The following is a 21,125-nucleotide window of genomic DNA, read 5'->3' as shown; positions in this document are numbered from 1 at the left end:
TTATTTTTAATATTAATTTTAACTAATTTTATAATTAAAAAGGGAATAACCCGCGCATATCGCGCGGGTACTAAACTAGTACATTCAAAATTTAAATTAAACACCGTATAAGATCCCACACTGAATTCTGGAAAAAAAATATCCGTTATGGGCCAAGAAGCCCAAACAGAAGGACCAAACTCAACGTGAAGAAACCGAAGCCCTTTGCACCCTGTCTTTAACCTTGTCTCCGGCCTTACGATTCTCCTGCAAACTTGAGCGGCTTAGCTGCAGAAAACTGAAACGATTTTCTAAAACCCTAGTTGCTTCTCACTAGAGAGAGACAGAGAGAGAAGCGCAACTTTACTTTACCTCTTTTGATCTCGTTTATCAGAAAAACCCTAGTTTCGGAGATACCCATTTCTACGATCCTGGCTCTGGTCAATCTGCACGCTTTTTTCCCGGTAAAAAATGGCGGGTCTTGTGGACCGTCTTGTCTCCATTTCTGGGTCTGTCTCCACGAGCTCCACGAAGGAGCGGGCCCGGATCTTCCGCAGTGAAATTCCGGCGATCATCGAGAATTCCGGTGAGCATTCCCGTTTTGTTTGGGGAAGTTTTTGATAGGTTCTCTTTGTTTCGATCGGTGATGAGATAGCATTGTTTTCGACTTGGATCTTCGATCAGGAATTCGAGTTTTACTCAGTTTCTTGAGCAAGTTGATATGCTCATTCAACTTTAAAATGTAAATTTTTCTTCCTTTTTTTTGTTTTTTGGTATTTGGGCGTATGGGGTGAATTATGTTTGGTTCTTTTCTTCTGTATCTTCTATTCTTATATCCTTGCCAATGACGCCTTTTTTTTATCTGGAAAATAAATCAGGCATAAAGCTTGAATTTTTCTGGTTTAAATCTTACTTGGGCTATCAACTTAGGCATGAATTTTGTAACTTGGCGGCGTAATTCTGAACTTATCCGTGCACTTATGACTTGTTGAAGGCAATTAATTGAAGCATTTGTAAGTATGATCAACTGAACCTTTGTCAAATGAAATCGAATGTGATACTTGCTTATAGAAGGTCTGCCTTAGTGGACCAATCAACCAGTTTGTACTTTTTTTTCCTTCAAGATGCCGGCGTCTGGCTGAATGCTTCCGGGAATTGGTTGTTTTCTTGTCCTGCAGATTTCAATTTTTGCTTTGTGTACCAATTTCTCTTACATGAATCTTTTTGTCTAATTGGCCTCTTCTATATGTTTTTTCTTTTTAATTTGTAGTCATAGCAATGGGTGGATACTATCTGTTTAAATTCATTGTAGTTTACACCCAAAATGTGCATTTTGCTGTATTTGGTTGTTCTTACAGAATGAGACTCTCTAAAGGTTTTATTTGTTTATTTATCTGATTTCAATATGTTCAAAATTCTTGCAGATATGAGCTCTGATACTGCGCCAGTTCTGGTTGATACAATATTTCAAACGTTGGTTATATATGACGATCGGGGTTCAAGGAAAGCCGTGGATGATATGATTGTAAAGGCATTGGGAAGTGTTACATTTATGAAAACATTTGCTGCAACACTTGTACAAGCTGTGGAAAAACAGATAAAGTTTGGATCGGACACTGGCTGTTACAGACTGCTAGTTTGGTCGTGTCTTCTTCTGGAAAAAAGTCAGTTTCCCACAGTTTCAAAGAATGCGTTGGTTAGAGTGGCGTCAGCTCAGGCTGCACTACTTCACATTATTATGCAGAGATCTTTCTGCCAGAGAAGGGCATGTAGAAGAATTATTTTCCATTTGTTTTCTCAGGTTTGGTCTGGACTCCTTGCATGTAGCAAAAGTTGATGGACTACTGGATTGATTGAACTGCATTTAATTTTTTTTTTAAATTGATTTGCAGTCACAAGATATATACAAAACATATGTGGAAGAAATCAAAGATTCACGGATTCCATACAAGGATGCTCCTGAATTGTTAGGACTATTGCTCGAGTTCTCTTGTTTATCTCCTGTTTTATTTGAACAGTCCAAGGTAAGTTATATTTGAATTTCTATTCCGTATCCACTTTCCCCTGAAACAATATGTTCTTCAGCTTCCCTGAAACCTGTGTATATGTTGCTCCTATTTTTGATTAATACCTCTAAAATTACTTTGGCAGGCAACGTTTCTTGATACTTATGTCAAAGCAGTTCTGAATTCTAGAGAGAAGCAAAAAAAGCAGCTTAGCGAGTGTTTTCAGCCGCTTCTCATGCGGCTGACCCATGAAGAGTTCCAAACTATAGTCCTTCCAGCCGCAGTGAAAATGTTGAAACGCAATCCAGAAATTGTTTTGGAATCTATTGGGGTTCTTTTAGCGAATGTGAACATTGATCTGAGTAAGTATGCCTTGGAAGTGCTACCAGTAATACTATCGCAAGCTCGACATATGGATGAAGATAGGCGTTTCGGGGCATTGTCGATGGTTAGGTCTGTAAGTGAAAAGTCAAGTAATCCTGATACTTTGGAAGCAATGTTTGCTGCTGTTAAATCTGTGATTGGAGGTTGGTCTTTATTTCTTTGATCATATCTTTGGTTATTTTTTCTATTAAAGATTTTTTTTTCTAGTGAATTCCTCTCTTATGCCAAGTTGGTGCAATTCCCTTGTTTGTGTTTGTAAGGGAAGGGGCCTGGGTTGTGTAGGGTATTTTCCTAATTGATGAATACGCATGTATTTATGGATCTGTGCTGATAGGTTCCGAAGGAAGACTTCAATTGCCATATCAAAGGATAGGAATGATGAAGGCTATGCAAGAGCTGGCCAATGCTCCCGATGGCAAACATCTTGGTAGTTTGTCGAGAATTGTTTGCAGCTTTCTCATATCCTGTTACAAGGATGAAGGTAATCTACTATTTGTTGGTTATTGATGGCTTGCTACATTGGTCTTATTCCATGGGATCTTTGGCCAATGCTCCCAACGGCAAACATCTTGGTAGTTTGTCGAGAACTGTTGGCGCTTCTGTGAACCAACTGTTGGTTCAAGTGTTGTTGGATCTTTGGATGTCTTCAAGTTCGGCATTGTGTCGCAGTTTCTGCAGAATTGAGATTCTGTGTTTAGTTGTATATGTTCCTTTGTATCATCGATACTTTTCCTCACGTAACCTTTAGGTGTCATGTTGCTGATTGCTGTTCTGTATTATTACATAACAGGAAACGAAGATGTAAAACTTGCAATTTTGTCAGCCATAGCTTCCTGGGCATCACGTTCTTCTGAGGCGATCCAACCAGATTTAATTTCTTTCATTTCTTCGGGCCTTAAGGAGAAGGAGGCTCTTAGGAGGGGGCATCTTCGATGTCTACGTATCATATGTAGAAATTCTGATACCATTTCACAGGTTTGGTTTCGTTTTCCAGCTTTTATAGGTTCCCTCTTCCATGTCTATGATTGTTGTTAACTAAGTAATACACTGAATAAGTATTTCAGATATCAGATTTGCTTGGCCCTCTCGTTCAACTAGTGAAAACGGGATTTACGAAGGCAGTACAACGCTTAGATGGAATATATGCTTTGCTTATTGTTTCGAAGATTGCAGCTTGTGACATCAAAGCAGGTCTCAAACTGACAATATCTCTCTCCTTGTGTTATTTTTTCCTGGTCCTTTTCTTCATATTTCTCAGTTTCTAATTTTATTTCCTCAATTGAGTTTATCTTCTTTGTAAACTTCAGAGGATACTATAGTGAAGGAGAAACTGTGGACTTTTATATCACAAAACGAGCCTGCCCTTGTGCAAATTCCTTTGGTACTATTTCTTATCAAGTTCCTTTGCTACTGAGTAATCTTGAATTAATTTTTGCATACAAGGTGCTTTAAGTGTCATTTTCCTTTTCTTTTCTCATATACTGGCGCATCTCAACCCAAAGACCTCGAAACTATCAAGCGATGATTGTGTGGTGTGTGTTGAACTTCTTGAGGTGCTTCTGGTGGAACATTCACGCAGGTAGACCTCCCATCTGGTGCTTATACTTTACACTTTTACAATATTAGCTGAAATCTTAGTATCTTTGCTGCTTGTTTTGTAGAGTTTTGGAAGCGTTTGCAGTGAAATCACTTTCACAGGTAAGCAAGTCTATGATCCTGGATGTCTGCGATGCGACTGTGGCTGTGAATTATGACTGTTGTAGTAGTCGTGGTTGTTGCTGTAGATTTTTCTACTGTGGCAGTAACTTCGAGTGTAGACTAAAACATAATTGATGAAGATTTGCTGTAGGGTGTAGGTCTAAAAGGAGTAAAAGAGTCTATGGATATTTTTTGTTTGTTGTATATTAACCAATGATATATAAGAAATATTTATTTGTACTTGTATGTTGATTAACCAAACTATTAATAAATTGCTGGAAAAAATTGTAGCTATTAATATACTTGTAAAAGGAACAAATGTACTGTCTCTGAAGTGCTGACCAATGGCCATATATGCATTTGATGTTTCATGTGTTGGTTGTTGCAGTTGCTTCTCTTTCTAATATGCCATCCAAGCTGGATTGTCCGTCAAAGAGCTTACAGTTCCATCAAGAAGATCCTTGCTTCAACTTCAGAGTTTGCTGAAGCCCTTCTGATCGAATACTTGGATTTTCTTTCTGTAGTTGGAGATCGAGTTACTTCTAGATCAAGGTACGAATGACAAGTCTGTTTTCTCTTTACAATAATATATGTTAGAATTAAATTTCCTTCCCTTGTTTTTCATTTTTTTCCTTTGAGTAAAAAAAATTGTTTTGTGTTCTTCCTGAAAGAAGCCAGACAGCAGTTCTAGGCTTGCTTTTATTGCATTATCTGGCCTGAGCTTAAATTAAGTCAGACTGTGTCAGGTTATGATTATTTACTGTTTTAGTCACCTTTTATATTAATGGAAACTTTTACTTTTTGTTCAATAATGTAATAGTGACCTTTATTTTCTTCTGTCTGAATGCGTCTTGAAGATTAGTTGGCAATTGAACCGATACACACGAAGCTATGTATTTATGATAGGAAGACTAATTTTGCTCTCCTGTAGTGACACAGATAACTCTGTGGAACCACAAGCTTCATTTGTCCCGTCAGTGGAGGTTTTAGTAAAGGCTTTGCTAGCAATTTCATCAGCAGCAGTCGCTGCAAGTCCAAGAACATGGATTGCTCGTGTCATAATCTGTTCACATCATCCATGCATAGTTGGCACTGGGAAAAGAGATGCAGTTTGGAGGGTAATCTTGATATAGTCACATTCTTTGCAATTTTCTCCTTTATATTTTTCTTATTGGTATTCTGCATACACACAGAGGTTGCAAAAGTGTCTCAGAACTCTTGGTTGTGATGTTGCTGCCATTTTACCTTCCAATGTAGAGACTGTTTGCCAGGTAATCTTTCTGTTGTCATATTGAAATCTTTTGTTTGGTGTCATCCATAGAATCAGTCGTATTCACTGTTGTCTTTTAAATTGTCCTGTTTTTTCGTTTAGAAGTCTGTTTGTATTTATCAGCCATGGTTCTAGGTGCCTTAAATTTTATATTTTTACTGTGGTCAAATGACTTTTTGGATTTAGAAATCCGGGTTCCATTTATATGCAACAAGCTGGCAATTTTCCATTTCGGTAGGTTTTGGAGGCTAAAAGGCCAACTGTTTTACAAATTTATGTCTCTATTGGACTTTGATTGTTATTGTTACGTTTTTAGATGTTGATAACTTTAAGCCATGTCTTATATCTCTCAGAGTCTGCTTGGACCAATGGGTTTAATGAGTTCGAAAGGATTTGAGCAGCAAGCTGCAGTGTATTCATTGTCCACCTTGATGACTCTGGCACCAGAGGATACATATGCTTTGTTTAAGACGGTATTAAATTTTATGGTGGTTTGTAAGCCTTATTAATTTAGTTGATTTTTCAGCGCTTTTGCTAATTTCATATTCTTCTTCATTATAGCATCTGCAAGAACTTCCAGATCGTCTCTCTCATGACATGCTTACAATGACTGACATTAAGGTGATTCTCCTGGGCTTTCACTTCATTTCTTTTAGTAGAACATTGACTTTGTATTTGTATTTCTATTTACTGACATTTCAACTGTGGCATGTGATGTAAAATGTAGTGGGTATTGTATACTGTACAGAAGCATGTTGTGTAATTATTTCTGTTTCGCTTGTATTTTATTTTCAGATTTTCAATACCCCTGAAGGAATGCTTTTAAGCGAGCAAGGCATTTATGTCGCAGAGATGATTGGTGCCAAGAACATAAAGCAGGAGCCGGTACTTAACTTTTCTACATTTATTTATTTGATGCGTTTAATTTTGGCTTCTACTTGAAAGAATTAGATTTTATTTTGTGTATGCTTGTTTTATCCAGAGCTCAAATCATTCTTTGAAGAAAGGATTGGCTGGTAGAGAAGCTGCAAATTCAGGGAAAAGGGAAGCTGGGAAGTCAATAAAGAAAGCTGGTAAGTCCTTGTTCTACCTTGGGATCTCTAATTTGATTACTTTGCCCCCTTTCTATCTATATAGTTCAGAAATTTCGTAATTGCAGACAAAGGAAAGACAGCAAAAGAAGAGGCACGTGAATTGATGCTCAAAGAAGAGGCCTCTACCCGGGAAAAAGTTCGCGTTATACAAAAGAATCTTTCTTTGGTGCTTTATGCTCTTGGGGAAATGGCCCTTGCGAATCCTGTATTTGCTCATAGTCAGTTGCCTTCCTTGGTATGTAAAACCTCCTCCAATATTGTTATTTTTTTTTAAATTTGATTTATCAATGTGAATTGTTTATGTGAACATAATTAATTCTTGCTGAGAGGATATATCCTTTGAATTCTTTGAAAAGTACTCTTTGCACTTGTCTTGGTAAGCTGCTTGTTTAATGTAAGAATCTGGGGAAGTGTGGATAAATTTTACCTGCTGTATGCGTGTTTTCTGAATCTACAATTCAGGCATATGAATTTTTAAAGGGCTTTTTCTTTTTCCCTAGAAAAGTGCAACTATTCCTATGCTGAAAAATGGAGAAGCAGAACTTCGGGAAATAATCATTCTTTTTGGTTCTTTTAATTCTGTTGTTTATATTTTGATTGCCACTCTAGCACACTTTAGTGGTGTGAGCTGCATGGTTAAAGCTGTTCTAGTGTATATTTTCTTGTAATTCTGGGATCGTGCTCTTATTCTTGGTGTATCTCTTTACCAGGCTAGTTTTGTGGATCCTTTGCTTCGATCACCTATTGTAAATGCTGCAGCCTTTGAGAACTTGGTGAAGCTGGCAAGGTGTACAGTTCAGCCACTATGTAACTGGGCCTTTGACGTTGCAACTGCTTTACGATTGATTGCGGTCGATGAAGCCCATCTTCTATCTGATTTACTGCCATCAGACCACAGTGATGCGACTGGGAATGCATCTATGGGTCTTTTTGAAAGGATTGTTAATGGATTATCCATATCTTGTAAATCAGGACCACTTCCTGTAGATTCATTCACTTTCATTTTCCCGGTATGTTTTTCTTGTCACTGATGTCGGTGTAACTTATGTTCTCTCTTTACTTGTTTTCTCTTTACTTGTTTGAGCTCTATATTTGTTCTCTTCAGATACTGGAGAGAATTCTGCTATCACCGAAACGAACAGCACTACATAATGGTGTGCTTCAAATTCTATACATGCACATGGATCCACTACTACCCCTTCCTAGGCTCCGGATGATATCAGTTAGGTGCCTCCAATTTTGTTAAGTAACAGTTTTACAAAATGTTATGTATATTTATATGTGGTGTATCTATATCTGCGTACTTTTATATTCTTTTCTGATTGTACCATCACACCACCATCTTGTTATTTCAATTTTCAATCAATTTCATGTTCTGAGTGTAACAACTTAGATACTTTTTGCAGGTTCTTTACCATGTTCTTGGTGTTGTTCCTGCATATCAAGCATCGATTGGACCGGCACTGAATGAATTGTGTCTTGGTTTGCAAGTGGACGATGTTGCTCATGTATTTCTTTTTCTTCTGTGCTCATATTGCCTTTCGAAATTCCCTTTTTAGAATCTCCTATTTATCTTTCATTCTATTTTTTCAGGCACTTTATGGGGTATATGCAAAAGATGTTCATGTCAGAATGTCCTGCATAAATGCTGTTAAGTGTATTCCAGCTGTTTCTAGGTGCTCACTCCCTCAGAGTGTTGATATTGCAACAAACATTTGGATTGCTTTACATGATCCTGAAAAGGTTAGCTTTTCCATTTTTATTTTCTTTGTATGTATGTTTGTTTTCAGTCATATGCTTGTTTTCTCGTTTGTATTGTTTTACTGTTGATAATATTATCAATGAATCCGGTATTAACCAGTTTACTTTAGCAATTTAAAGCTTCATTGATTAGTGGATCTTATATTTATTGTCTCGAATGCTTGCAGTCAGTAGCAGAAGCTGCAGAGGATGTATGGGCTAACTATGGATATGATATGGGGACTGACTATTCAGGAATCTTCAAAGCGCTTTCTCATATTAATCTTAATGTGCGTTTGGCTGCCGCAGAAGCATTGGCTGCTGCTTTGGATGAGAACCCAACAACGATTCAAGTGAACACACTTTAAACCTTTGATTTATCTTATCCTCATCAAGTTTTGGTATTAAAGATTGAGTAACTTTTTCAGGTATCTCTGTCGACCCTATTTTCGTTGTACATCCGTGATGCTGCTTCTGGTGAGGTTGGTGTAGATGCTGGTTGGATAGGCAGGCAGGGGATAGCCTTAGCATTGCAATCTGCGGCTGATGTGTTAACGACAAAGGATCTTCCTGCTGTTATGACTTTTCTGATATCACGTGCTCTGGTATATCTTCTCATCCTGTCACATAAATGCTTATATAATATCAGAATGATGCTCACAAAGTTAGATGGGTTGGAAGCAGTGCTGGAGATTGCATTTTTATCGCTTAGAATCCCAACATTTATGTTTCTTTTGAAGACTATATAGCTTTAAGCTCTTTCACTAATTACTGGTTATAATTAGAATTAATGGCTGACTCTAAATTTATGCCTTTCCGACTGCAGGCTGATCCTAACGCAGATGTTCGGGGAAGAATGATAAATGCTGGTATCATGATTATTGACAAGCATGGAAAGGAAAATGTTTCATTGTTATTCCCTATCTTTGAGAACTATTTGAATAGAAAGGTTTGTTATCCGAGCAATCTAAAGATCTCCCAGATGCACTATATTTCTTGTTAGTCGCTTTTGAGCTCAACACGTAATTGCTCATGCAGGCATCAGATGAAGAAAAATACGATCTGGTCCGTGAGGGTGTTGTTATCTTTACTGGTGCACTAGCAAAACACTTGGCAAAAGTAAGTACAATATCTTTACTTTTTTTCTTTATTCAATATATGCAATTATTTGTGGCTTAAGTATTCCATAATGATTCAGGATGACCCTAAAGTCCATACTGTGGTGGAAAAGTTGTTGGATGTGTTGAACACACCTTCAGAAGCTGTACAGCGTGCAGTCTCAACATGCCTTTCTCCACTAGTGACATCCAAACAAGTATGTTTTCTCGAAGTAGTTTTGAGAAAAAATTAAAAGAAATGACTCTGTTCTTCTCCCGTTTTCTTGTGGGCTTGCCCTTAAGGGGTTTATATATAGACTCATGATACAAAGATAAAGTTATCGATTTTTTTTTCATTTTTTGTTAGGAGGATGCCCTTGCACTTGTTTCTAGGCTCATGGATCAACTAATGAAGAGTGATAAATACGGTGAGCGTAGAGGGGCAGCTTTTGGACTTGCAGGAGTAGTTATGGGTTTTGGAATTGGTAGTTTGAAGAAGTATGGTATTGCAGCCACTCTGCAGGAAGCTCTGACAGACAGGTTTTTCTTTAGCCGTATTTATTTTTCCTTTAAACCAATGACAAATGTATTATTTTTGGAATCTTTGTTATATGTGCTGCTGTTTCACAATTCTTGTTGGATGTTCTGTCTTTGAATACTATGCTGTTTGTTTCAAAGTTCACGATGGAATGGGTTTGCCCACCATTTGGTTGAGGCAAAACAACTTTTCATTTTTGTGGTGATGAACCGATTCATTCTGTATGTGGTGGACTATGTCTCTGTGTCAATTTAATTTTGTGATTGCTGCTTAGAAGAGCCTACTGTGTTTCTATCTCACTTGTCTCATAAGAATATTATTACAGTTCAATAAGAGCCTGTATTTATGTTCTTGTTAAATTCTTTTGCTTTGGCTGCAGAAATTCTGCGAAATGTCGTGAAGGAGCTGTACTTGCGTTTGAATGCCTCTGTGAGAAGCTGGGAAAATTGTTTGAACCGTAAGTGAACTTTCTAGCCATTAATATGTCAAAGACGCTGTGTCTTGTATTGTGTCGTAGATTTTCTAATGGATGTTATTTCAATCTGTTGATTCAGGTATGTGATCAAAATGTTACCGTTACTTCTGGTATCATTCTCTGATCAAGTCGGAGCAGTTCGTGAGGCAGCAGAATGTGCTGCTCGTGCTATGATGTCTCAGCTTACTGCATATGGTGTGAAGCTCGTCCTGCCATCTCTGCTTAAGGTGATAGGCCATGTTTTTTCGAAGTTCACTTAGCTTCAGCATTCTCCGTATATTATATTTTTGTGTAGTGGCATTAGGCTGTGCTCATTGTTGTCCCTTCTATTTTAGTTAGCTATGTTTATGTCATCTTTTGTTCCTGCAGGCAAAAGATGGAAGATGTAAAAGCTGTTTTTTTTTAAAAAGAGAAGATATAGATGATTGCAGATCTGTTTTCTAGCTAGTTTGTGTTGTGCTGCCTGAGAAATATGCTTCAGCTATGACTACTCAAATACCAGGATATCTTATGCGTGTATTTGTTGGTCTTACATGTCACTTCTTTTCGGTGAATACTTCTCTTTTGATAGGGACTCGAAGATAAGGCTTGGAGAACTAAGCAAAGCAGTGTTCTGCTTCTTGGTGCTATGGCATACTGTGCTCCCCAGCAATTGTCTCAATGTCTTCCAAAAATTGTGCCAAAACTTACAGAGGTGTGTACAACAGATGCATGAAAATTCACTGGTAGCCAAATCTAGAGCCTAACAGGAGGCTTTTGTTCAGTTGATGGTTTAAATTGATCTGATTGCATAAGTCTTATTGATGCAGGTTTTAACAGATACACATCCAAAAGTCCAATCGGCGGGGCAGACGGCACTTCAGCAGGTTGTACTCAATAGCATAGCAGTTTCCATGTTTGTCGCAAACTTTCCTCACTTGAAATTCTTTTCCACCATTGTTTTCAGGTTGGAGGTGTCATAAAGAATCCAGAAATTTCTTCTCTTGTTCCCACTCTTCTTATGGCCTTAACAGATCCCAATGAGTACACGCGTCATTCTCTTGACATCCTTCTGCAGGTAATTGTTCTGTTTATTAGTCATCCTGAGGTTATACTTTTGCTCGCTGCTTCCTTGGTCTAAGTATTTAACTTTTTTACAGACAACTTTTGTTAATACTGTCGATGCCCCTTCACTTGCTCTGTTGGTGCCGATAGTGCATAGAGGATTGAGAGAAAGGAGTTCTGAAACTAAAAAGAAAGCTGCTCAAATAGTTGGTAACATGTGTTCTTTAGTGACCGAGGCAACGGATATGATTCCTTACATAGGATTGCTCCTTCCAGAAGTTAAAAAGGTTGTCTGTTGTCCTTGATCAAAATAAATAAATTATCTTGTTGCGCTGGCTATACATATAGTTGAGTACTGGAATGGACAGGTTCTCGTGGATCCAATCCCCGAGGTACGTTCTGTTGCAGCAAGGGCAGTTGGATCACTTATCAGAGGGATGGGAGAGGAGAATTTCCCAGATCTTGTTCCGTGGTTATTTGAAACCCTCAAATCTGATACTAGCAATGTTGAAAGGTCTGGAGCTGCACAGGGATTAAGTGAGGTATGGAGGTCAAGATTTGTTTTGTTCTACTTAACTCGTTATATTTGAGCATTTTCTCTTTTTGCCTGTGTTATTCATTATCTTCCGTTTTGTTTGAAGTGTATAGCGCCTAATCTTTTTGTATTGTAATATTTGCTAATAAGTCATTAAGAGATATACAGATCTTTTTTTTTGGCGTTTTATGGTGGAGGGATTCTATAAAATCTTTTGGCACAGGCAACAGATACATCTTTATATATGTTGTTTGCACTGATTCTTTGTCTGGTTGGTAACATTCGGAATCACTGTTCTCAAATGTCTCTGTTTTCTTGTTCAACTTTATTTTTCAACAATCTTCAGGTCTTAGCTGCTCTTGGAACAGAGTACTTTGAGGATGTACTTCCTGATATCATCCGGCATTGTTCTCATCAGAAAGCGTCTGTCCGTGATGGATACCTGACACTCTTCAAGGTAATTTCAATGGGTCCTATGGTTTCTTATCTACTTGAAGTTTGTTATCTGGGTTTTCGACATTTTGTTTATTCTTTTTGCTTTATTGATTGCAGTACTTGCCGAGGTCGTTGGGTGCTCAATTTCAGAATTACTTGCAGCAAGTATTACCGGCAATTCTGGATGGTGAACTATATCTTTGTGGATGAATTTAATATTCTAAACAGCTTCCACTTAATTTTTGGATTCATTAAACATAAAATATTGTTGTGTTATTATACTTCAGGTCTTGCTGATGAGAATGAATCTGTCCGTGATGCGGCTCTGGGGGCTGGCCATGTGCTGGTGGAGCACCATGCAACGACGTATGAGTTCCTATCCTATGTTTCCTTCATTGTGTTTCGTGGAGACAATATACTAACTTGCTTTAGTAATGTCTTGCACTATCTGTTAGTTGATATGGTTTGCATACTTGTGATATGTTTCTAAATATTGTGCTGCACAAGAGCATTATTGTTTCTCTTGAAGCATTTGTAATTCATAAATTAATGATCTCTGATGAACAATATGGAAACACTGTTGCGTGAACTCCGATTGATTGTTGATATGTGAGCATGGCAATCTCGTTTCTCAAAGTTTTATTATCCTATCAGGCTTTAATAGTAGCTTCTTTTCTTTTTGTTACAGGTCTCTGCCTCTTCTTCTTCCAGCCGTGGAGGATGGTATTTTCAATGACAATTGGCGAATTCGTCAAAGTTCTGTGGAACTGCTTGGAGATCTATTGTTCAAGGTTTTCTTTAGCATCTTCATGTTGTGTTTTACTTGTTTATCATGCTTTTCGAAATCGTTAATCGCAGTGTATGAATATAGCGAACTCAGAAAGCAGTGAGTGTCATCCTGTAAGCTTCTTGCAGTCATCGTAATTGTAGTATTTTATTTGCCTTGATGAAAATTTGCGCTTAATATGTGTTTAGAATGGGACGAAAAAGCACGGAAATGAAAATAATATTAGATTGCACTAAGCAATATTGAAGAACGGCTAGTCTCTGGATCGGGAGTAAATTGATGTGGATCTTTTGACTGTTTCATTTATGTCATGGTTTTCTCTAGGTTGCTGGTACATCCGGTAAAGCTTTGCTTGAGGGTGGAAGTGATGATGAAGGTGCAAGCACTGAAGCCCATGGTCGTGCAATTATTGATGTTTTAGGAATGGGCAAGCGCAATGAAGTCCTTGCTGCATTATATATGGTTCGGACTGACGTTAGTCTGTCTGTGCGCCAGGTAACACTGTTAACAATGTACCTACTTGTTGTTTCTAAGTGAAAGAAATAAGTTTTGAGATAAATGTATTTTCTGCTTTCTGTTCAGGCTGCACTGCATGTGTGGAAAACCATTGTAGCAAATACACCAAAGACGTTGAAGGAAATAATGCCAGTTTTGATGAATACCTTAATTTCGTCCCTTGCATCACCATCCTCTGAGAGGCGACAGGTTTGAATTATACTGTTAGCTTTTTCTTTAGTGTTTCACCCTGGAGTTACTTAAGGCTATTGCGTGGTATAGGTTGCAGGAAGAGCACTTGGAGAGCTGGTCAGGAAGCTTGGTGAAAGGGTGCTTCCTCTTATCATTCCAATTTTGTCTCAAGGACTGAAGGATCCTGATGCTAGCAGAAGACAAGTAAGCCTTGCGATCATGATAAATTAATTTTCATCTATCGGTTTTGGTTAACTACTGTGTTTTAATTAAGTGTATTATTTGGGCTAAAATAGTTACCGCTGGGCGCTGGCATGTGAATCATGTTTTTTTTTTGTGTATCTTTATTTAAGAGGTCAAACAGCTTTTGGTCATTTTAGCTGGTTACTTACATAATTTTTGTGTTTTTCCTATCGAAATAAATGGAGCTAGATATGACCGCAAGGTTTTTTGTTGGTTGGTTGTGAGATCTGCTGTATTGTGTGTAGATTCTACTGTTTTGTGACTCTTGAGTTGATGTGATCGTACCTGACTGTCAGGGTGTGTGCATTGGACTGAATGAAGTTATGGCGAGTGCTGGTAAGAGTCAGTTGCTAAGTTTCATGGATGAGCTCATTCCTACCATTCGGACAGCACTTTGTGATAGGTTCGCCTTCTTTCTGATCGATTGGCTTCTTGTTTCAGTATATTTCTTTCTTTTAGAAATAATATTTTTATCGCTTACCATTTGCCACTTTTGTCAACAGTGTAATTGATGTTCGCGAGTCTGCTGGATTAGCGTTCAGTACTCTTTACAAAGTATGAAATCTGGCCCTTGTGTCTTTTATAGAATATTCTTCAGCTCAAAAAGTTTTATAAGGTTTATATATTTTCTGTTCAAAAATTGTAGAGTGCTGGAATGCAAGCTATTGATGAGATCATCCCAACTCTTCTGCATGCATTAGAGGATGATGAAACATCTGATACCGCTCTGGATGGACTCAAGCAAATCATAAGGTTTTCTTTTAGTGTTTGTTTTCAGTCTGTTTTCTACCCTCTTTCATGGTTCTGTTGACTACTAAATTGTAGTTTATTTCAGTGTCAGGACTTCTGCTGTTCTTCCCCATATACTGCCCAAGCTTGTCCATCTTCCTCTCTCGTATGCGTTTCCTTTTTCTCAATTTATAATTATGCAACGTGAGGCATTGAATTGGCGATCTTTGTTTCTCTATAACTTTTGAAAATGTTGTTTGTAGTGCCTTCAATGCGCATGCTTTGGGAGCATTAGCAGAAGTTGCAGGCCCTGGTCTTAGCAATCATCTTGGAACTGTACTTCCTGCTTTGCTTTCGGCAATGGGAGGTGAAGACAAGGTATAACAATCTTATTGTCTTTTTATGCTGATATTATATGTGAAAGTCATTTGTTCATGGGGTTAAGATTCCTTTTCTTGTAACAGGAGGTTCAAGGATTGGCAAAAGAGGCAGCAGAAATGGTGGTGCTTGTCATTGACGAAGAAGGCGTTGAGATTTTATTTTCTGAACTTCTCAAAGGAATTTCTGATAGTCAGGTTGGTTCATAAGCATTCTTTTTTATAGATTTTTCTCTGCATGTGAGATACTTAAGTTTTTCTTATTTGTTCCATTTCAGGCTCCAATAAGAAGAAGTTCATCCTATCTAATTGGTTACTTCTTCAAAAACAGCAAGCTTTATTTGGTTGATGAAGCTCCAAATATGATATCCACCTTGATTGTCATGCTCAGTGATTCAGATTCAGCTACCGTTGCGGTAAGGGATTTGACCAAAACTGGATGTAGCTGATAGTTACTCCTTCATGTCTTATCTTTTACCAACCGTTGGCAACAGGTTTCTTGGGAGGCTTTATCAAGGGTCGTTAGTTCAGTTCCAAAGGAAGTACTTCCTTCATATATAAAACTTGTGCGTGATGCTGTATCCACAGCCAGAGATAAAGAACGCAGGAAAAAGAAGGTGAAGTTGTTATATGTTTCAGATTAATATCACTCTATAAGTGCAATTTTATGAATGAGGTGATATCTTTAGTTTGGCAACTAATTTTACTTAATCTATGTTTTTATGTTAATTAAAATTGCAGGGAGGACAGGTTGTTATTCCTGGTCTCAGCCTTCCAAAAGCTCTTCAACCTTTGCTTCCAGTATTTCTACAGGTACTCTAGATGATTGATCTGTTCTTAGTTTTAAAAAGCCCGCCCTAGTAGGGGCGCTTGAGGCACTGAAACGTAGAGGCGAGATGAAAATCGCCTCCAAACGCAGATGCAAAGTGAAGTCCGAGAGGCTTCTCTAGCCGTGCCTCCAGCACAGTCCCGCCTGAGGCGGGAGGCAGCCGTCTCTAGGACAGAGCACAAAAAAGAAATGAAAATTTAGGAAAGACATGAAAATGGAGGACTTAGCACAGTTCTTTGGAAAGAAATAGGAGAAGACGAACAGCGCTTACTCCTATAAACATTTAAGTGCTCCTATATGTATAGTCAATAGTTACTAAAAATAAAAAGATTGGTCAAATCACGAGAACAAATTTAAAAAAAAAGGTGATCGAATCGAGGAACTCGAGAAACGTACAAGTAAAAGTAAGTAGAAGAAAAACTGAAAAAGCTTAAAATATATACATATATATTAACCATAATTATTTAAATGTATCGTTTTTATAAGATCATTTATAGATATATCAGTTATAACATTGTCAGTATATTTCAACTTCAGTTGATTATGACTGATTTTTAGTTTTCTATTTTCAAGTGATAATATCATTTATATTGATATAGATTAATACAATATATGATCAATTTTTTTGTGTATATATATAAATCTATACTATACAGCTTATATTCATATATTCATATTTATAATACATGTTATATTGAAAAATAAAGAATTTGTTTTTTCAGATTTATGTATATATCAATATATACTAAACATATTAAACGATATGATTTATATTATATATATTATATATTGATACAAAAATGATTTATGCGCCTCGTGACGCAGCACGCTTTTTTAAACTAAGGATCTATTTCGGATATCAGATCCTTTAAATAGTCTCGAGCTTGTCTTTTGTGGTGCTAGTCAAATCGAGCCTATTCTTGCTAAGGTTAGGGGTGATTTTGGTCATATTTTTTTAGCCAGGTTCATATATTTTTTGTTCATAAATCACCCCCACCTTTCTCAGTTCCATTCCTACTCTTTAGCCAGGTTCATATATTTTTAGCCAGGTTCATATACTAAACAGCTTGATTGAGCAGTTGTTTTGTGTTTAGTTTGTGTTCGAATTTACCCGTTTATACAAACCTTTTATAATGGCTCAATTTTTATTTTATTGTTGTGTACAAATTTCAGGGTCTTATTAGTGGATCTGCTGAATTGAGAGAGCAAGCTGCTATTGGTCTTGGTGAGCTTATTGAAGTGACCAGCGAGCAAGCATTGAAAGCGTTTGTCATACCGATAACAGGGTATGCAGAGTGTGAATTTACTTTCCTTGTATAAATACATTTGCCTGATAAAGGTCGTCGAGTTTTGCTTCGCTGGGTTGATTTGTTTCGAAGTTCCATGTTGTTATTGGAGACAGCTATCTAGCTACAGACCGTCAGGATTTAGGGGAACTGTTTATGAAATTTGAAAATCTTTGATCTTACAATACAATGCCCTGTAACTTTGTTAAGTATTGTTAATCCTGAGCTGATATACTTGTACTGGCTGTTTCAGGCCTCTTATCCGAATCATAGGAGATCGCTTCCCATGGCAGGTCAAGAGCGCTATATTATCAACACTTACGATCCTAATAGAGAAGGGTGGGTTGGCCCTTAAACCATTCCTTCCTCAACTTCAGACAACATTCGTCAAATGTCTGCAAGACTCTACAAGGTTAGTATCTAACATATAAAACAGGGTCGGGTGAGATAAGTGTATTTATAGTACTTTTGGCCTACTATATTTTGCGTTGTTTGGAGGATGTAAAAAATAAGGTAAAGTGATAAAAGAATAAAATTCTTGGTAGGACTTTTTAAAGTTTGAGGTGGGTGTACAAGGATGTTACTTTTTCTTTCGGAGAACTGCGTATTTCATTTTCTTGATAAAGAAAGGAGCTGTCTATGGTCAATGTTCCCTATTGTATGTATTTTTTAGTGACGTAATTGGATTTCTTAATACTTGTGATCCGTTAATCAGTTTTCTTGGTCACCATACCCGTCTTGACACCGTTACAATTGCAGGACCATCCGCTCCAGCGCTGCCCTTGCCCTTGGCAAGCTCAGTGCATTAAGCCCCAGGGTTGATCCCTTAGTCGGAGACCTAATTACGAGTTTCCAGGTAAATTTTTCTTTACACTGCTTAAATTTGGTGAATTCATACTGATTTTCTTTGAAGTTATTCATGCAGTCATGTTTTTTTAACCAATTTGATATGTATATCAGGTTGCAGATTCTGGGGTACGAGATGCTATCTTAACTGCTTTAAGAGGCGTAATAAAGCATGCCGGAAAGAGCGTTAGTCCTGCTGTCAGAACACGTGTCTTTGATCTCCTAAGAAATTTGATTCACCATGATGATGACCAAGTTCGCATTTCTGCTGCAAATATGCTGGGTGTTTTATCACAGGTACGCTTTTCATGCTTAGAAGGTCCTTCCTACTACTACTTAGTTGCCTGTTTCCGGTTCACTGACATTTGCCTCATAAATACTGATTATAGTAATATCCTCGTGTTAAGTTTTCAATTTCTGGAAGATCACATTCCTATCGAAATGTTAAGCAATTGCAGTTACATGGCAACTTTTAAAACTGTGAATTTGGTGGTCAGGACTTGTTTCTGCTGATATGAAATGTTGTATGAATTAGCATTTTAAATGTAAACTCAGAACTGTGATATCAGTTTATACTTTGGTGGAGCTTAGTTGAGAACTTTCTCATGATACAGTATTTGGAAGCTGCGCAATTGAGTCATTTGCTTGAGGAATTAAAAGAGTTATCTACTTCACAAAACTGGGGAGCTCGGCACGGGTCATTACTCGTTATTTCGTCCTTACTGAAGCACAACCCTTCGACCATCTTCACGTCTTCAGTCTTTTCCTCCATGCTATATTCTCTCAAGAACTCTGTAAAAGACGAGAAGGTACCTCTCGGGGGAAAAAACCTTCTTCTTTATTGTATTTATACCTTGTTCTCATGACGATTACTTCCGAACAGTTCCCATTACGTGAAACCTCAACCAAGGCTTTGGGAAGACTTCTGCTGCATCAGGTCAAGACGGATCCTTCCAACGGAAAAGTAGTAGTGGAAGTCCTCTCATCGATAGTCTCGGCTTTGCATGATGACTCCAGTGAAGTCCGAAGAAGAGCATTGTCTTCGCTTAAAGCTTTTGCAAAAGTAAGTGGCTTATATTCGTATTAATCTGTTCATTCAATTGTGAATTCCGGGTAATAATAATAATAATATTACTGCTGAAACAACTTTTTGCAGGCTTCCCCCGCAGCAACAACTGCAAATGTGGGTGTTATCGGGCCTCCTCTTGCCGAATGTTTGAAGGATGGAAGCACTCCTGTAAGACTTTCTGCTGAAAGATGTGCTGTGCATGTGTTCCAATTAACTAAAGGTATTAATATTTTTGGCTATATATACACACACATTTGATATTGTCATTAACCATCAATCATTTTTCATGCCCCTGCAATTTTAAATTGTTCAACAATGGTAGATTGTAATAAGTTTTGTATCGTTCTTTTAACGGTCTGTCCAGGCACAGATAATGTTCAAGCTGCTCAGAAGTATATCACTGGCTTGGATGCTCGACGGCTAGCCAAGTTACCTGAACACAGGTACTTTATCTTCTAGTCCACTTGCCCCTCACCTCTAAGAAGAAGAAAAAACCAGTGAAACTGAAATTCGACACAAGCATTTTGAGCCCATTCGACGTGTTTTTATGAGCATGATCTAAATCTAGAACGCTTTTTATACGGTGATACATCCATATCTTTCAAACACCTTTGTGCTTGTAATTTCATCTCCTACATCCCAAACTCTGGTAAAACTATGTCTTTGGGTTTCTGGTATACGCGCTCTTTTTAACTCGTGTAAGCGTGTATTTACATTCGCAGCGATGATAGCGATGACAGTGAAGGCGAGAACGGAAGTGGATGAGGAACTAATGTTGTTTCCGTACAAGAGAAGCCTGTATCGGGTTTAATCTCGTCGCAAGTGAGCTCTCCGCCATAGCTCTCTCATTCCTCGTTCTCATTGCAGCAGTACACGGGGGTTTGAAAGAGCACATATATGCATTTACCTGGTTTTGATTTTTACAAGGACTCTCTCGCTCTCTTTTTTTTCCGGCGTCTCCCCAAGAAAGATTTGAACATTGAGAAGCAATTTTCGTTTGGTTACATGTATTATTGACAATTCAAGTCCCGGTTTTGGTAGATGATTCCTCCCTCATGTTGAGCAAGTGTTGTGTTATTCTAAAGGTGAAACTACATTCCCTTTCACTTTTGATTTGGGTATTATGATATTCAATAATGGATTTTTTTTTTCTCTGTCTGCAACTGTTTATTGATGTTAATGGATTGTCGCTAAAGTATACATTGTGATTGTTTGACACTTGCTTTTTAATCTTTTTGTTTCTTGGCAATTGGTGCGGTATACTACTTGTAGAGCCCTGTCTTTAAATATCCATTCTTTAAATAGGTACTCTATTATGATATATTGGATCATAAATGTATATAAAATTTGATAATATTTATGATTTATCCATGTTTTATATTATCAATTTGATATTTTGGTAAAAACAAAGTGTTTAAAACAAAGTATAAATATGAACTATTTAAAAAAACTGTTGGATTTTATTTAAAATAGAAGATTTTTTAGTAAATTAACTGGTTGATAGTATTTTTATTAAAAATTAATAGATGATAGATTTTTATAATATATTTAAAATAGGAAAAATCCCAAAAAAAAATACTGAACTTTACAATTTTGATAAAAAAAACACTAAACTTTTTATTTTATCAAATAAACATTAAACTTTTTAAATTTGACAAAATAAATACTTAACTCTTCTATGATTGTCAAAATAAACAAAATGAATGACGTGTTCCAATTAGATACAAAATAAATGACGTGGCCCAATTAGATGCAAACACGTCAGATTATTTTACTTAGTTTTTTTTTACAATCAGAAAAAGTTCATGTATTTTTTTGGATCACTGAAAAAGTTCAGTGTTTTTTTGATAATCGTATAAAAGTTTATGTATTTTTTGGATCATTTAAAAAGTTCAGTGTTTTTTTAGACTGATTTAAAAAGTTTAATGTTTATTTGACAAAAACTAAAATTTAGTATTTTTTTTGTCAAAATTATAC

The 21,125-nt window shown here is 37.2% G+C and overlaps 1 protein-coding gene across 1 annotated transcript; it reads left to right on the top strand.

Moving 5' to 3' along the window:
* Positions 1 to 249: 249 nt before the first annotated feature.
* On the top strand, positions 250 to 20,348 carry LOC104821587 (eIF-2-alpha kinase activator GCN1). Its single transcript, XM_010552509.2, has 60 exons — positions 250 to 565; positions 1,404 to 1,780; positions 1,872 to 2,003; positions 2,131 to 2,512; positions 2,704 to 2,850; positions 3,160 to 3,344; positions 3,434 to 3,560; positions 3,677 to 3,750; positions 3,872 to 3,948; positions 4,031 to 4,067; positions 4,456 to 4,619; positions 4,999 to 5,185; positions 5,261 to 5,338; positions 5,691 to 5,810; positions 5,899 to 5,958; positions 6,133 to 6,222; positions 6,320 to 6,410; positions 6,497 to 6,666; positions 7,142 to 7,441; positions 7,537 to 7,653; positions 7,838 to 7,939; positions 8,025 to 8,174; positions 8,360 to 8,524; positions 8,600 to 8,776; positions 8,998 to 9,120; positions 9,210 to 9,290; positions 9,370 to 9,486; positions 9,636 to 9,808; positions 10,186 to 10,263; positions 10,361 to 10,508; positions 10,853 to 10,975; positions 11,091 to 11,147; positions 11,228 to 11,338; positions 11,421 to 11,612; positions 11,694 to 11,867; positions 12,207 to 12,317; positions 12,413 to 12,482; positions 12,583 to 12,661; positions 12,984 to 13,086; positions 13,407 to 13,577; positions 13,665 to 13,787; positions 13,860 to 13,973; positions 14,309 to 14,415; positions 14,516 to 14,567; positions 14,659 to 14,765; positions 14,848 to 14,907; positions 15,005 to 15,119; positions 15,206 to 15,316; positions 15,397 to 15,534; positions 15,613 to 15,735; positions 15,860 to 15,931; positions 17,121 to 17,233; positions 17,487 to 17,645; positions 17,993 to 18,089; positions 18,194 to 18,376; positions 18,694 to 18,888; positions 18,963 to 19,142; positions 19,236 to 19,368; positions 19,513 to 19,591; positions 19,871 to 20,348. Exons 1-60 carry the CDS (start codon positions 451 to 453, stop codon positions 19,911 to 19,913), a joined length of 7,839 nt encoding a protein of 2,612 aa, XP_010550811.1. The 5' UTR covers positions 250 to 450; the 3' UTR covers positions 19,914 to 20,348.
* Positions 20,349 to 21,125: the final 777 nt, after the last annotated feature.

The sequence above is a fragment of the Tarenaya hassleriana genome, unplaced genomic scaffold (genome assembly GCF_000463585.1).
Source record: "Tarenaya hassleriana unplaced genomic scaffold, ASM46358v1 Cleome1, whole genome shotgun sequence".
In the NCBI taxonomy this organism is placed as follows: Eukaryota; Viridiplantae; Streptophyta; class Magnoliopsida; order Brassicales; family Cleomaceae; genus Tarenaya; species Tarenaya hassleriana.
Note: the sequence above shows the minus strand (reverse complement) of the source record. Positions and strands in the feature narration are given on the sequence as shown.

Bases quoted from the DNA above. Each gene is read 5' to 3' on its own strand.
- LOC104821587 (XM_010552509.2), top strand. From the start codon at position 451: ATGGCGGGTCTTGTGGACCGTCTTGTCTCCATTTCTGGGTCTGTCTCC. The intron at 6,223-6,319 runs GTACTTAACTTT...TGTTTTATCCAG, and splicing joins AGAACATAAAGCAGGAGCCG to AGCTCAAATCATTCTTTGAA. The intron at 14,416-14,515 runs GTTCGCCTTCTT...TTTTGTCAACAG, and splicing joins CGGACAGCACTTTGTGATAG to TGTAATTGATGTTCGCGAGT.